Genomic DNA, 14,700 nt, shown 5'->3' with positions numbered 1-14,700 from the left:
ACAATCACCTCCTTTTCCCTGCTAGCAAAATTCCTGTATATCATTGGCAATATCCCAGGGCCTGCTCAGGCAGCCTGTCTGCATTGCTCAGAAAACTTCATATCTGACTGCACAATCACTCCCAGGTCTTTTTCATTTTCTACCACCCTAAGTGTAGTATTAGTACATTGCTAGGAAGTCAAAGGCTTATACAGATATATACAGTTATACCCAGTTATTTATTAACAAATAAAGTACGAATAACAGTACAAAACCAGTAGCTTTCGGAACGCGTGTCCCTTTATCAACTGATAAGTTAATATAAAATTTGAATACATTACAAGCAAATGTGGCACGTTAATCATGCGTCATTGTTGTAGCACGGACGTGTGCTGCTTTACGCCAGTGATCATCCATCAATAAAACGGTTGTTTCTAGGATGGGATGTAGACGCATGCCTTTCTGGCGATTTAATGCCTTAGGATTGTTTATTATGTTTAGTGACTCTAGCCATAGGCGGTGGCGAAAGTGTCGCGCGTGGTCCACTGTCTCAAAGTCGCGCTTGGGGTCATGATCGTGGTTGGTAGCCCAAAATGTTCTGCTACCGCGGACTGGTCAGTTTCGGCAAGCCGGATTGCTCTGTCGTGTTCCGTGAGGCGATCCTGGAGACGTCTCGATGTCTCACCTATGTAGCAACTGTTACAGGCCCTACAGGTGATACGGTACACTACATTGCTGCGTAAGACAGGTGTGATAGGGGTCTTCACGCTGGAGACGAGTGAACGTAGGTTCCTACCAGGTAATTGCGCACATTTGATGTTGTAACTTCTAAGGACCTTCGAGATACGTCCTGACACTCCTGGATAGTACGGAATGTAGGCGGACGATATGCCGACTTGTTTCGGAGGTCTTGGGGTTGGATGTAAGTTCTTCTGCCTGTAACAGGATCTGTTTAGTACATGGGATGGATAACCGCATCTGGTTAGGTCCGCCTTCACATGGGAGATCTCGTTACGTCTAATTGTGTCGGTCCTGGAATGGCTCCAGGCCCTGGAGAATAGGGTGCGGGCAGTGCTATTGAGATGGCTTGGAGCGTGGCCGGACCTGTAGTTGGTGAATTGACCGCACCACATGGGTTTGTGGTACACTGAGGTCTCTAGACGTGGGCCTACGCGATGCACTAGCACGTCCAGAAACGGGAGTGAACCGTTCGCCTCTGATTCTACGGTAAACTTGATGAAATTGGATAGGGAGTTGAGGTGTTCTAGTAGTACCGTTTCAGAACCACGTGGTATTATGGAAAAAATATCGTCGATGTATCTACACCACGTTGTAATAGGTGTAGGTGGGTTCTGGTGTATCTGCTCCTCCAGATCTTCCATGGCGATGTTAGCTACTACGGAACTGACAGGGGCACCCATAGCAGTGCCATGTACTTGTTTGTAGAGTGAGTCTTCAAAGGTGAAGATGCTGCTAGAGAGGCATAGGTTGAGGGCGGTACAGATGTCATCAGTGGATAGTGACGTCCTGGATTGGAGGCTTAAGTCGCTCTCAAGGAGCCTTCTGGCGCAGTGCACGGCCTGTTGGACGGGAATCGAGGTGAATAAAGAAACCACGTCAAATGATGCCATGACAGAGTTGTCAGGGATCGAGAGGTTCTTGATGAGGTTAATGAATTCACTGCTGTTTATAATGGTGTGAGTCCTTGAGAGCGACTTAAGCCTCCAATCCAGGACGTCACTATCCACTGATGACATCTGTACCGCCCTCAACCTATGCCTCTCTAGCAGCATCTTCACCTTTGAAGACTCACTCTACAAACAAGTACATGGCACTGCTATGGGTGCCCCTGTCAGTTCCGTAGTAGCTAACATTGCCATGGAAGAGCTGGAGGAGCAGATACACCAGAACCCACCTACACCTATTACAACGTGGTGTAGATACGTCGACGATATTTTTACCATAATACCACGTGGTTCTGAAACGGTACTACTAGAACACCTCAACTCCCTATCCAATTTCATCAAGTTTACCGTAGAATCAGAGGTGAACGGTTCGCTCCCGTTTCTGGACGTGCTAGTGCATCGCGTAGGCCCACGTCTAGAGACCTCAGTGTACCGCAAACCCATGTGGTGCAGTCAATTCACCAACTACAGGTCCGGCCACGCTCCAAGCCATCTCAATAGCACTGCCCGCACCCTATTCTCCAGGGCCTGGAGCCATTCCAGGACCGACACAATTAGACGTAACGAGATCTCCCGTGTGAAGGCGGACCTAACCAGATGCGGTTATCCATCCCATGTACTAAACAGATGCCTGTTACAGGCAGAAGAACTTACATCCAACCCAAGACCTCCGAGACAAGTCGGCATATCGTCCGCCTACATTCCGTACTATCCAGGAGTGTCAGGACGTATCTCGAAGGTCCTTAGAAGTTACAACATCAAATGTGTGCAATTACCCGGTAGGAACCTACGTTCACTCGTCTCCAGCGTGAAGACCCCTATCACACCTGTCTTACGCAGCAATGTAGTGTACCGTATCACCTGTAGGGCCTGTAACAGTTGCTACGTAGGTGAGACATCGAGACGTCTTCAGGATCGCCTCACGGAACACGACAGAGCAATCCGGCTTGCCGAAACTGACCAGTCCGCGGTCGCAGAACATTTTTGGGCTACCAACCACGATCTTGACCCCAAGCGCGACTTTGAGATAGTGGACCACGCACGACACTTTCGCCACCGCCTATGGCTAGAGTCACTAAACATAATAAACAATCCTAAGGCATTAAATCGCCAGAAAGGCATGCGTCTACATCCCATCCTAGAAACAACCGTTTTATTGATGGATGATCACTGGCGTAAAGCAGCACACGTCCGTGCTACAACAATGACGCATGATTAACGTGCCACATTTGCTTGTAATGTATTCAAATTTTATATTAACTTATCAGTTGATAAAGGGACACGCGTTCCGAAAGCTACTGGTTTTGTACTGTTATTTGTACTTTATTTGTTAATAAATAACTGGGTATAACTGTATATATCTGTATTTGAACTATGGACCCCAGTACTCCAGGCCCATTCGTTACTATTCAAAGGCTTATGTTGCACCACCCGCCCAAAAAAAAATAATAAATAAATAAAAAAGAGAAATAATAATAATAAAATAAAATTAATTAGATATATATAATAAAAGAAAAGGAAATAGACAACCTATGCATTTCCCTCTCCCGTAGGTAATTATCCAGCTGACCCTTGAATTTCGCCAAATTGTCAGCCTCTACCACCCATGTAGATAACTTATTTCAGTAATTTATAACTTGCTGCCTAAAATAAAACTTCCTATAATCCAGTCTAAACATCTCCCCCCTTCCCCATAACTTGAATTTATGGCCCCTAGGTCTAGAATCATTTGTAACTGTTAAAATTTCGTCCTCATTCATTTTACTTATGCATCTCAGTCTGAAACACCCCAAATCAAGTCTCCTCTAAGGTGCCTAGTTTCCAAGCTCTGCAACCCACATATTTGAAGTCTTTCTTCATATAGATGCATTTTTGCCAATCTCACCAGGCGAGTTACCCATCATTGGATCCTTTCAAAAAGCATAATGTCTTTTTTTAGGTAATACTGTGTTCAGGTACGGTCTCCATACCTGAACACAGTATTCCAAGTGCGGTCTAACAATAGCCTTATATAATGGGATCATGATGCTCGTATCTACTATACTAGCAAATGTTCGATAAATCATCAATAGGACACAATGGGCTGTCCTTGCAACTTGTCAACAATGCTCAGAGAACTTCATGTCTGACTGGGTTGTAACTCCCAAGTCCCTTTCTTCCACTGCTGACTTTAGTTTAACTCCACTAAGTGTATAAGTTATTTTGGGGTTGCTGTTCCCCAGGTGTAAGACATTGCACTTTGCTGGATTAAAGCATAGCTGCCACTTTTCTGACCATCCCTTAAGTCTATCTAGGTCACTCAGAATAAGTTCTGCTTGGCAGTGATCATTAAATACTGTATGAATCTTTGCATTATCTGCAAATTTAGGCGTCACGCCCTCTATCTCTTCATCAGTGTCATTTAAGAAAATCAAAAACAACATTGGCCCCAATACTGATCCCTGGTGATCCCCACTTCTTACATCAACCCAATATGAGGAACAACCAATTATCACAACCCTCTGTCTCCTGCTATCTATCTAAGAATTTTCCCTATAATTCCAACCTGTTCCAGCATATAAAGTAATAACTCATGTACGACTGAGTCAAATGCTTTGCTGAAATCTAAATAAACAATGTTGAAATTATTCCATAAATCCAGCTCATGAGTGACCCCTGTTAAAATAGCTAACCAGATTTGTTAAATGTGATTTTCCTTTTTCAAAATCATGCTGCGTATCTTCAGAATTTTATCTCCATGATCATTATCTCCATGATTTTCCCTACTACTGAAGTTAGACTGACTGGTCAGTAATTTCCTATTACATCCTTAGAACTGCCCTTATGTATTGGAGATACATTGGCACTTTTCCAATCCAATGGAATCTCTCCTGATCCAGTGAGGCTCTCATAATTAGCCTCAGTGGTTCAGTGCACTCACTTGCTGCCTCCCTTAAAATTATAGGGTATATGCCATCAAGCCCAGGAGCCTTACTTGCCTGAGGGCTCAGAAGTTTTTTTTTATTAAATAATCATGGGAAATTTCAATATCATTAATTACATATTTTTCAACTTCACTCCCATAATTTCTCATTGACATAAAGGATTTTTCTTTTATAAATATCCATGTAAAGTAACCGTTCAGTTCATTTGACATCAGCTAGGGTATCTAATACTGTCCCATGTCCATTACACAAGGGTCTGATCTGGTTTGTCCTGCTCTTCTTTGCATTTATATATGTGAAGAATTCCTTATCCCCTCATTGATCTCTTTGCCAGCAATTTCTCATAATAGGCTTTATATTAGGCTTAATGCTTAAGTTTGCCATCCTGCCAAGATACATATTTTGGCAGGATGGTTAATAACAATAATCAAGGTATGGATTTCTTTGAGCAGTGCAGACATGCTGTCAGGACTGCTCATAGGGTTTTGTCAATAATATACAGGAATTTTGCTAGCAGAATAATGCGGTAATTATGCCATTGTATTAGGCAAATGTTAGACTGCATCTTGAATCTACATACAGGTCTGGAGGCCCCATTTTGTCTGCTGTAGATCTGCTGGGATGGATACAGAGAAGAGCATCAAGATTGGTGAGAACAAATGGGTGCTCTTCCCAAGAAAGGTTTCAGTTTTGCAAATTGCAGTGTCTGGAGACTAGGTACCTACAAAATGATCTGATGGTGTTTACGGCTTTGAATGAATTGAGTACTCTCGGTGCTGCTGCTGATGGTATTCTTCAGACTACACACACGAGAGAGCATAAATTCAAATTGAAGGATGGTTTCAGGATCATTGTGTGGAAGTTTTCTTCCAGCTAGCAGGTAGTTAATTGTTGGAACAAACTTACATTTGTTGTTATGAATGTCAGTAGTTACAAATTGTTGGAGGAACGGACTGGTGTTATGGGAGGTTTTTTTTTTTTTTTTTTTTTTGCTGATGATGCCTACTAATTCTAAAACATCCTTTATTTTTTTTATGAAAACCCCAAACACGAAAGGTATCAAAACCTATAGTACTTAGTACCTTGCATGGGTTAAAGGAGAAGTATGGGGGAGGGGGGTGTCGGAAACTTTGCTCTAGAGACTAAACATGGGTTTCACCACTTCAAGCCTCCAATAAGCAAAGTGGTGGTATTTCACTGATTGATGAAAGTTATCTACCACCTATTACCATTGTCCCAATGCTATTGCAGTTTTCTGATGCAAGACCTTAACTTTTTCAGTGAATAATGTTTCCTGTCACAAAGCTTGGTGTCTGTGAGCTGCATTTGAGATTGATAATGTGATATCAGTGGAGTGTGAATTGAGTCTGTATTGAGTCTCAGAGAACTATTGTGGAGTGAATTGGAAAGCCATATGTGGACTCACCTTGTATGTTAGGAATTAAGTGCATTGTACTTCAAGACATGGTAACCTTGTAAAGAATATGCACTCCAGCCAAAGTATTGTTTCTTGTATTCTCTATCATGTAAACTCCTCTGACTGTGTGGTATCCCAGAGTATAAACAGAAAATTTATTCTACCTACTAGGTTGAAATTTACCACAAAAAAAGATGTGCACTTTCCTGTTTATGTATGCATAAAATTTATATATATTGATATACATTATTTTACTTATGAAATATGCCTAAAACATGTATAAACAAACATGTTTGGGTTCATGGATGATTTTTTTTTTTTGGTGAAACTTTTGTTTAATGACAATTTGATTCGTTAATTTGTCATATTTTTTCCCATTTTATTTAGGTAATTCGCTCTGAAACCCAAACTATGGTTTTCACAATTCCAATTGAGGAGCAGCTTCCCAGTCAGTACCTTATTCACATTGTTTCTGATAAATGGTTAGGATCAGAAATTATTCATCCTGTTTCTTTCAAGCATCTCATTTTACCAGAAATCCACCCACCTCATACAGGTAACTATCAAGTCTTTATTATTAATGATAATCGTTCATTCTTTTTATGTGATCATTCAAATGATTTCCTTGGGGAAGCTCATTCAGTATAAAAATAATTCAGAGAATAAAAATCTTTCATGTAGCCATTGTAAGAACAATAATTGCTGTGAAAATTGATACTTTATGATAGCTTATAATTAGTATATAGTTTACATAAGTAAGAAAAACTAATTATAAGCAAATATGGTTCTTACCAGAAATGATAAGCATAGCATGACTTGGAGTTGTGTGATCTGAGGGGATAGTAGCAATCCCCCCCACCGGATATTTGTCACTGAGTTGTGGTCTTATTGCCTGCTTACTGTGGCTTATATGCAGAGCTTTCTCTAGCTGATTGTGATATATTTCTGTGTGCCAGCAATAGTCTTAAGTTGAAACTTGGCATACTATTGGATAACATCAAGTCGGTGGAAGCGATTAAATGCCACAAAAAATAATAAATCTGGAAGTACTATGCTAAGTGCAGTAATAAATCTGGAAATACTATGCTAAGTGATGCTCTCCTAAGTAATTTGGTCCCAGGGATAGACCTTTAATTGCTGACTGCTTTAGTTGCAAATGAAGTAATTTTAGTGGGGAACTAGGTAATTAGAAAAACTGTTTTTTTGTCAAGACGAGCAGATGGAACAGAACCAGTATATGTTTGCCTGGTGCAAAAATGGATGATAAGTTGCTTCAGACCTTAAGGATGCTAATGGTTGCATGGCTAAGAAGTGAGCATAGGCTCTATTTTTGGGCCTTAGCCTGTGACTACTGATATATAAGCTGGTCCTGAATTGTATCTGTTATCATCATATAACAAACAACAATAAAAAACAAGTAATATAAAAAATTTTTTTTTAAAGTCAATTCCTACTTAGGTCAACAAAGAAAAATTTTATTTTAGTTACTTTTTATTAAATAATTACAATTAATATAAATATGTATATACATATGACAGAATCACAATATTAAGTGGCAAAATAGAAAGCGAATTTCCTTTCAATTTTCCATTTTCCTTTCTATATATGGTGTTGGACTATTATTTTTATTCACATGTTTCATTTTCCATTTTGTTCCCTCCTTGACTCAGACTAGAACCCAGAATGAAAAAAGAATCTGAAAAAGAAATTTTTTTCCAGCGATCTACACGCTTCGCCACTGACGGTATTTATTCCTAAATTTATATCCTGTATCTTAAATATCTTATATAAGAGAAATTTTTTTCTCCCATATAAAACTAAAATTAATTAATTAAATTTAATTAATGAATTAATATTTGAAAAAACTGTATTAACATCAAGTGTCATCCACTACAAGTTTAAAAAAATGTATTTGAACTTGAGTGGATGAATAACAAAAATTTATCAAAAAATTATTGATTTTCGCAAGAATTGAACTCGCATTCTTCACCTTCACGTGAAAAATACTGAAATCCTTGCATTTTACCGATTGAGCTACTGCCTGTTGATTTCAATTTTATTCCTAAATTTATATCCTGCTAAATATCTTATATAAGAGAAATTTTTTTCTCCCATATAAAACTAAAATTGATTAATTAAATTTAAATAATGAATTAATATTTGAAAAAACTGTATTAACATCAAGTGTCATCCACTCAAGTTTAAAAAAATTTATTTGAACTTGAGTGGATGAATAAAAAGTATTTTATTAACGATTGAAAATTTGAACAAGATATATAAATATATATAGGGAGAGTGTGAACTAATAGTAGGAATTGAATAACATTTAATAATATGAAATAAGGCACTTCATACATCATATTTTTGCAGTGGCATTTTTTCTGCTCTTTATCAATCATTAAAGAACATTGTAAAATTTAGGTTAAACATTTTGGCACTTCTGTTTTTTTTATGGTATAAACATCTAAGTAAAATACATAGATATGAATGAAAAAAGTGAATAATTTTTTTTGATTTTTTAAATAAAGATTATTTAAATTTTGAAATTTATTCATACACAAAACTACACAATATTAGAGAAAAGGTTTTGGGTTGCATAATCATTCATTAAAATTATTGCTTCAACCAACAAACTGATAAAATTTATTATATAACAATAATACAGAGAAAGTGAAAGAAATAACAAACAATAGCTTTCGGGGCAGTGTGCCCTTTCCTCAGCTGAATGTGAATGGTGGTATATATCCATTGTATGGAATAACAATATAAGAGTTGACTGTGTGTGAGCATGAAGCATGACGTTTCATGATTCATGAAACGTCAGGTGTTTTTGATTCAAATGTATTTCCAAATGTTTGGTTCATGCTCACACCCAGCTGAGGAAGGGCACATTGCCCCGAAAGCTACTGTTTGTTATTTCTTTCACTCAGTTCTCTGTATTATTGTTATATAATAAATGGAAAAATTAAAGCAATAAAAATTAAAGCAGTTAAAGCAATAATATTTAATGAATGACACAATATGTACATAGTACCTAAAATAGAAATAATGAAGGCAATGTAATATACTTAATAGGATTTTTAAAGAAATAAAATAACCATAAAGTTTGCAATTAAATCAGTTTATTAAGCCCTCTTTGCAATTAAATCAGTAATTAAGTCCTCTAATTCTACATGGCCATTCTGGAGTATAAATAGAAAATTGATCTGTTTATTTAATTGGCTGCATGGTATGAATTTTCACACTGGAACATTTAGAATTTTGTAATGTGATTGCAATTAAATGTTTCCCTTTGAATTTTTTTTTCCTGGTCAATTAATACTCTGAAAATAAGATACCTTTAAAATAAACTTTTTCTTAAAAATACCCATGAACAAATATATGAGCTACATTCAAACTGTGAAACGATTATGATGTGACTGTGTTTGTCTACAATTTTTTTTTCCTAATCAGGAATTCCATATGACCTTTAAAAATAATTACAATACTTATTAAAAAAAAAAAAAAAAAAAAAAATGCAACTTAAGAGATTAAATTTCTAATCATGTATAGGTGGAACCGTTTCACTTCCATCTGCTTCTGCAACAGTTCCATGCATTTTATAATTTAATATTTTATTATTTGGTTTTATCAAGTACTTTGATTAAGTAGTTTCTACCAGCATTTATTGTGATTTCAGTGTTACTCAGTGGCTGTTTATAAGGCTGCAGCTTTGATATTCCATAATGCAGGAAAGTTAACTTTAGGAACATAATATACAATGTTTATATAGTATAGAAATTTTATACTTTATCATCAGTTCTCCTTTAAGGAAGAATTTGTGTTGAGTGGAAACATTTTATTAGAATAAAGCATTTGCATTATTCACAAAGTGCATGTTTAATGTTATTTACCAAAATTATATTCCAGTCGTCGTTACTTATATCCAGCCATCTAATATTAATCCTACGTCAAATTACAAGATTGAAAATATGACTATATGGTTACCCTGTAGGAGTAGACTGCAAGCCTGTAACTCCCCTCCCACATACCCAACACATTATCAATGTAGAAATTTTACAAAGGTTGTTTTCCAGAGAAAAATGTAATAAAGTTCAATAATAATAAATAAATAAAATAATGAAATGAACATACTTAAAATGTAAAAATGTTTTTCTTAGAGTGTTTTTTCATTTTGAAAGCATATTTTATTTATAAGAAATTCACAATATTGTATGATAAATACAACTTATTGTTACTTTTCACATATTAATACATCAATTTTGTTTTAAATATTTTAGCTTTTATTCCCTCTGCATTAATATAAAATTCCACTTTAGTGCAGTCAAAAATATGTGGACTCTGCAGGGATAAAAATAAAAGAATATTCAATCAGAAATGAGAAAAATGTAGTAAAGGATGTTGTAGTGAATTCTTTTACTGCATCTTTTAAAAAAATTATCATTTTTTTTTTTTTCTTTGAGCAAATACAGTTGAACTTGGTTATAATGAGCATCAAAAGACCAATATTTCCTCGTTATAACCGTGAGTTAAATCTACCTCCTATTTTTTTTTTTTTTTTTTTTTTTAATTCTCAATAACTTGATAAAAAGATAGATTCAAAAAACAAAAGAAATATTAGAGAAAAAAAAATAATAATAGTATATACCTACATATTATTTGTATTAATATGCTTGTATTTGGTTTTTAAACCGATCCAGCCAATCCAGTTGTTACATACAAAATCGTCACATCCAAATTGTTTAGCAAATTTTATCGCTTGAGCCTTCAAGATCAGACTGTCTATTGAAGATCCAGCACTTCTTTGTGTAGTGAACAATTAAAGCAATGCTTCAATGGTGTTTGTAACCATGCACGTTCTATTTTTCTTTTCTTTTTTTTTTCCTGTTATGTTCTTTTCCAGTTCCGATATGTAAATGCTTGTTCTTCCACAATGTCATTACTGTTGAAGAGAACAAAGAAACTTTTTACATGCTTCAACATCATTGCTGCTAACCCTGCTTGCAACATAACTACTATTGCTAACAATGTACTGCTCTCCTCTTCTGCTGATCGCTTGGTCACTGGTTGGCACCGCTCCTGCCTCCACATGGCAGGGTCGGTAACCTAGGAGAAGGAATTCCCTCTTCTAGGGCTAAAAGGAGCAGCGAAGGATTGTGATGCATATCCACCGCTAGAACCCACGGGCTCCAGAGCATGACTCGAATCGTCCAAAGCAACTATGGACAGAATAAGAAATTACAGACATACCAGCATTTCTCATAATGTATTCGCTATCCACACAAGGCCGATCAAGCTAGCCAGGTGGGTAAAGTGCCTGCCTGGAAACCCAAAGTTCGTGGGTTTGAATACCGCCTCGGGCTTGGATCAGAGTGAAAATGCAAAAACTTTGGGAGGTGCATTATTATGGCCACAGAAGCCGATGCGCCAACAATTAACAAAAAAAAATATCCACACAACCTGTCAGCAAGCTATCGCCTTTTTTAATACAGAAATGTTTAGAATTGGTTGTTGGATCTCCCAAAATGGTTAAACGTCTCCAATCTGGAGACCTTCTAATTGAAGCTTCTAAGCCAAGTCACTCAGAAAAATTGTTAAAATTAACAACTTTTAACAATATTCCTGTGTCAATAACAGCCCATAACACTGAACACCTCTAAAGCAGTTATCAGCAAATGGGACTTACTAAATGTATCTGAAGAAGAGATAATTCAAGAGCTTAGTGAACAAAAAGTGACTCATGCATGGAGAATTATGACAAAAAAAGATGGCAACCTATTACCAACCAGGTTCATTATTTTGACATTCAGTACTCCGAATCTCCCATTCTGTAAAAGAAGGTTACTTAAACTGCAAAATTCGACCTTAACTCCGAATCCCATTCGCTGCTTTAAGTGCCAGAAGTACGGCCATTCTCAGACGGCATGCCGAGGCGATGCTGTGTGCCCTATTTGCGGCTCCAAGGAGACTGTACAACTTCTACTCCTACTTGCCCAAACTCTAAAGGAAGCCATCCTGCATTTTCTAAAGCACGTGACCTTTGGAAAACAGGTAAAAAAATCCAGAAGTATAAAGTTGAGCATAAAGTCACATACCCTGAAGCAAGAAAGCAAATAATGCTAACCATGCCTAGCTGATCAATGCATCGGTCACCAAAAACAGCCACTCAGCTGCAACCCAAACAGATGTCTCCATAGAACTGAATATTTCCTTTGCCACCTGGGCCAAAACTGTGCTATCTTACAATAAGAAAACTACAGTCAATGAGACCAGCAACACTCCAATCAGTATTCCAACTGATGCTATCTCAACCTTGCCTGAAACAACAAAATCGGCTACTATTGAAAACCAGAAGAAAGTGAATCCATGCATTAGCAACATGGAAATGGAGGTTGTCAGAGGATGAAGACACAGTACTAGAGTTACATGCTAATGATACCATGGATACAGGATGCCCAACCTTCCCAGAAATGAAAAATCAAAACTAAGCAGACAGAAACCTTCTCAGAAAAAACAGTCAGATCAATCTTCCTCAAATAAATCCAACCAATGAATAAATTCCTTGAATGGAACTGTAGAGGATTATGCAGTAATATTGATGACTTGAATGATTTATTCATACAAACTGAAGCAGTGGTGTATGTTTACAGGAAACCTTTTTATCACCACAAGTTTCTCTGAAAATGCGAAGGCATCAATAATACATAGCCAAATCTGAATGAACAGAACATTAGCAAAGCGGCATCGTTTTAAGTTATATCTCATATTGTGAATACCTTCACGAGTTGCCATGATATTGCACTACTTCGAATAAGTAACGCTTCACCTGAGGAGAAGACTAATGTTACTTATTCTCAGATGGATACCACCACCCATGGGTGGTGGTATCCATCACTGTTGCAATATCATGGCAACTCGTTGTGAGCTGACCGGGCTAGCCAGGTGGGTAAAGTGCCTGCCTGGCAACCTAAAGGTCGCGGGTTCGAATCCCGCCTCGGGCTTGGATCAAAGTACTGCAAAAACCTTGGGAGGTGCATTATGGCCACAGAAGCTGACGCGCCAACAACTACAAAAAAAAAAAAAACTCATTGTGAAGTATTCACAATATGAGATATAACTTAAAACGATGCCACTTTGCTAATATTCTGTTCATTCAGATTTGGCTATGTATTATTGATGCCTTCGCACCATACTTATACATAGCCCAGATTTTTCCTTAGCTTGAGGCTTACGCCCTAAATGCTTTATAGTTTCTCTGAAAATTAAAAATCATACTTTTTAGGTGAGACAGGGATTCTGACACTCCTTCTCATGGTGGGGTAGCTATTCTTATCAAAACTAACATACTGTCAAGTCATTTCCAACTACAAACCTCCTTAGAAGTTGTAGCAGTTTGGATAGCAGTGGGAATATCGTTAACCCTTGTATCCATTTATATACCACCAAATTACCCTTTCTCCCAGACTGAACTTGACAATCTTATCACACAACTGCCACCTCCAGCCTGTTTACTCTGTGATTTCAATGGTCACCATCCATTGTGGGGATCTTCAACCACGGATAGGAGAGGCCAATTAATAGAAATATTCCTGGATAACCATAACCTGACTCTGTTGAATTCTGGCTCTCCAACTCATATCCAACTGTCTAGGTACTACACAGCCATAGACTTATCCATATGTTCAGCATCTCTTTTTCCAATTATGGAATGGTTAGTGCTAAGTGATCCATTCCACAGTGACCATTTTCCTATCATCAGTTTAATTCAAACACAGACAGTGTCATGTCCTAAAGGCCATACTTCTTGGAACTTTCATAAAGCAGACTGGAAAAACTATTCAACTTGTATCCTACTTGACAACCTTATATGTACAACAAAAACATATTGATGACATAACTGATCACATTACAAGCCATATATTATCTGCAGCAGAAATTTCCATTCCAAAATCTGAACAGCTCAAACGTGTACACCAAAATCAGTAGTGGAATGAAGAATGCTCCAAAGTGAAACGAGAAAAAAACAGTGCCTGGAACCAGTTTCGCAAATTTCCAACTACCGGCAACCTAATTATGTACAAAAAACTCAGAGCCAAAGCAAGACAAACGAGGAAGACAGAAAATTCGCCTCAACTATTAACAAAAATACTGACACTCGAATCATTTGGAAAAAAATTCAAGCTCTCAATGGGAAATTTATACCTCTGCAATCTCCGATAATACAATGGGCAGGACTTATCCTCTCCTACTGACATTGCAAATGCTTTAGCAGAATCAATTTATAACATTTCTGCCTCTTCCTCTTATGTGACCTCCTTTCAATGCACTAAAACTGATGCAGAACAACATAAATTTAATTTCTCAACTAGACTTTCACTTCCGTACAACCAGCTGCTTTATCTGAACTATTATTATTATTATTATTAGCCATATGGTGCAAGGAAGCCTGAAGCTTATGCTGCACCAGCAAAAAAAAATTCCCAAGTTACCCTGAGAGAGAGAGAGAGAGAAGAGAGAGTCAAAAGTAGAAAGGAATCATCAAGAAAGATAAGAATGATGATATCCAACTCAGGACCCTGGGTGTGCCAAGCCCATACTCACCAGATGTGAGTCCCCGGGGTTAAATAAGAGAATCTTTGAGCAAATCTCCGAACAGTGCAGCAGGACTAGATGGCATTCACTACAGTATGCTGAA

At 37.4% G+C, this 14,700-nt stretch overlaps 1 protein-coding gene across 2 annotated transcripts in view; it reads left to right on the top strand.

Annotated features, from left to right (window-relative positions):
- Positions 1-14,700, top strand: part of obe (activating signal cointegrator 1 complex subunit obelus) — a 402,671-nt gene that overhangs the window by 199,963 nt on the left and 188,008 nt on the right. For both annotated transcript variants that reach the window (XM_090379766.1, XM_090379764.1), the window contains exon 21: positions 6,393-6,561. In XM_090379766.1, coding sequence (XP_090235892.1) covers positions 6,393-6,561 — 169 coding nt within the window. The remainder of the gene's footprint in view (positions 1-6,392; positions 6,562-14,700) is intronic.

The sequence above is a fragment of the Mastigoproctus giganteus genome, chromosome 8, assembly GCF_048544385.1.
Source record: "Mastigoproctus giganteus isolate SK-2022 chromosome 8, ASM4854438v1, whole genome shotgun sequence".
Taxonomy (NCBI): domain Eukaryota; kingdom Metazoa; phylum Arthropoda; class Arachnida; order Uropygi; family Thelyphonidae; genus Mastigoproctus; species Mastigoproctus giganteus.
The sequence above is the reverse complement of the archived record's forward strand: the minus strand, read 5'-3'. Positions and strand labels throughout refer to the sequence as shown.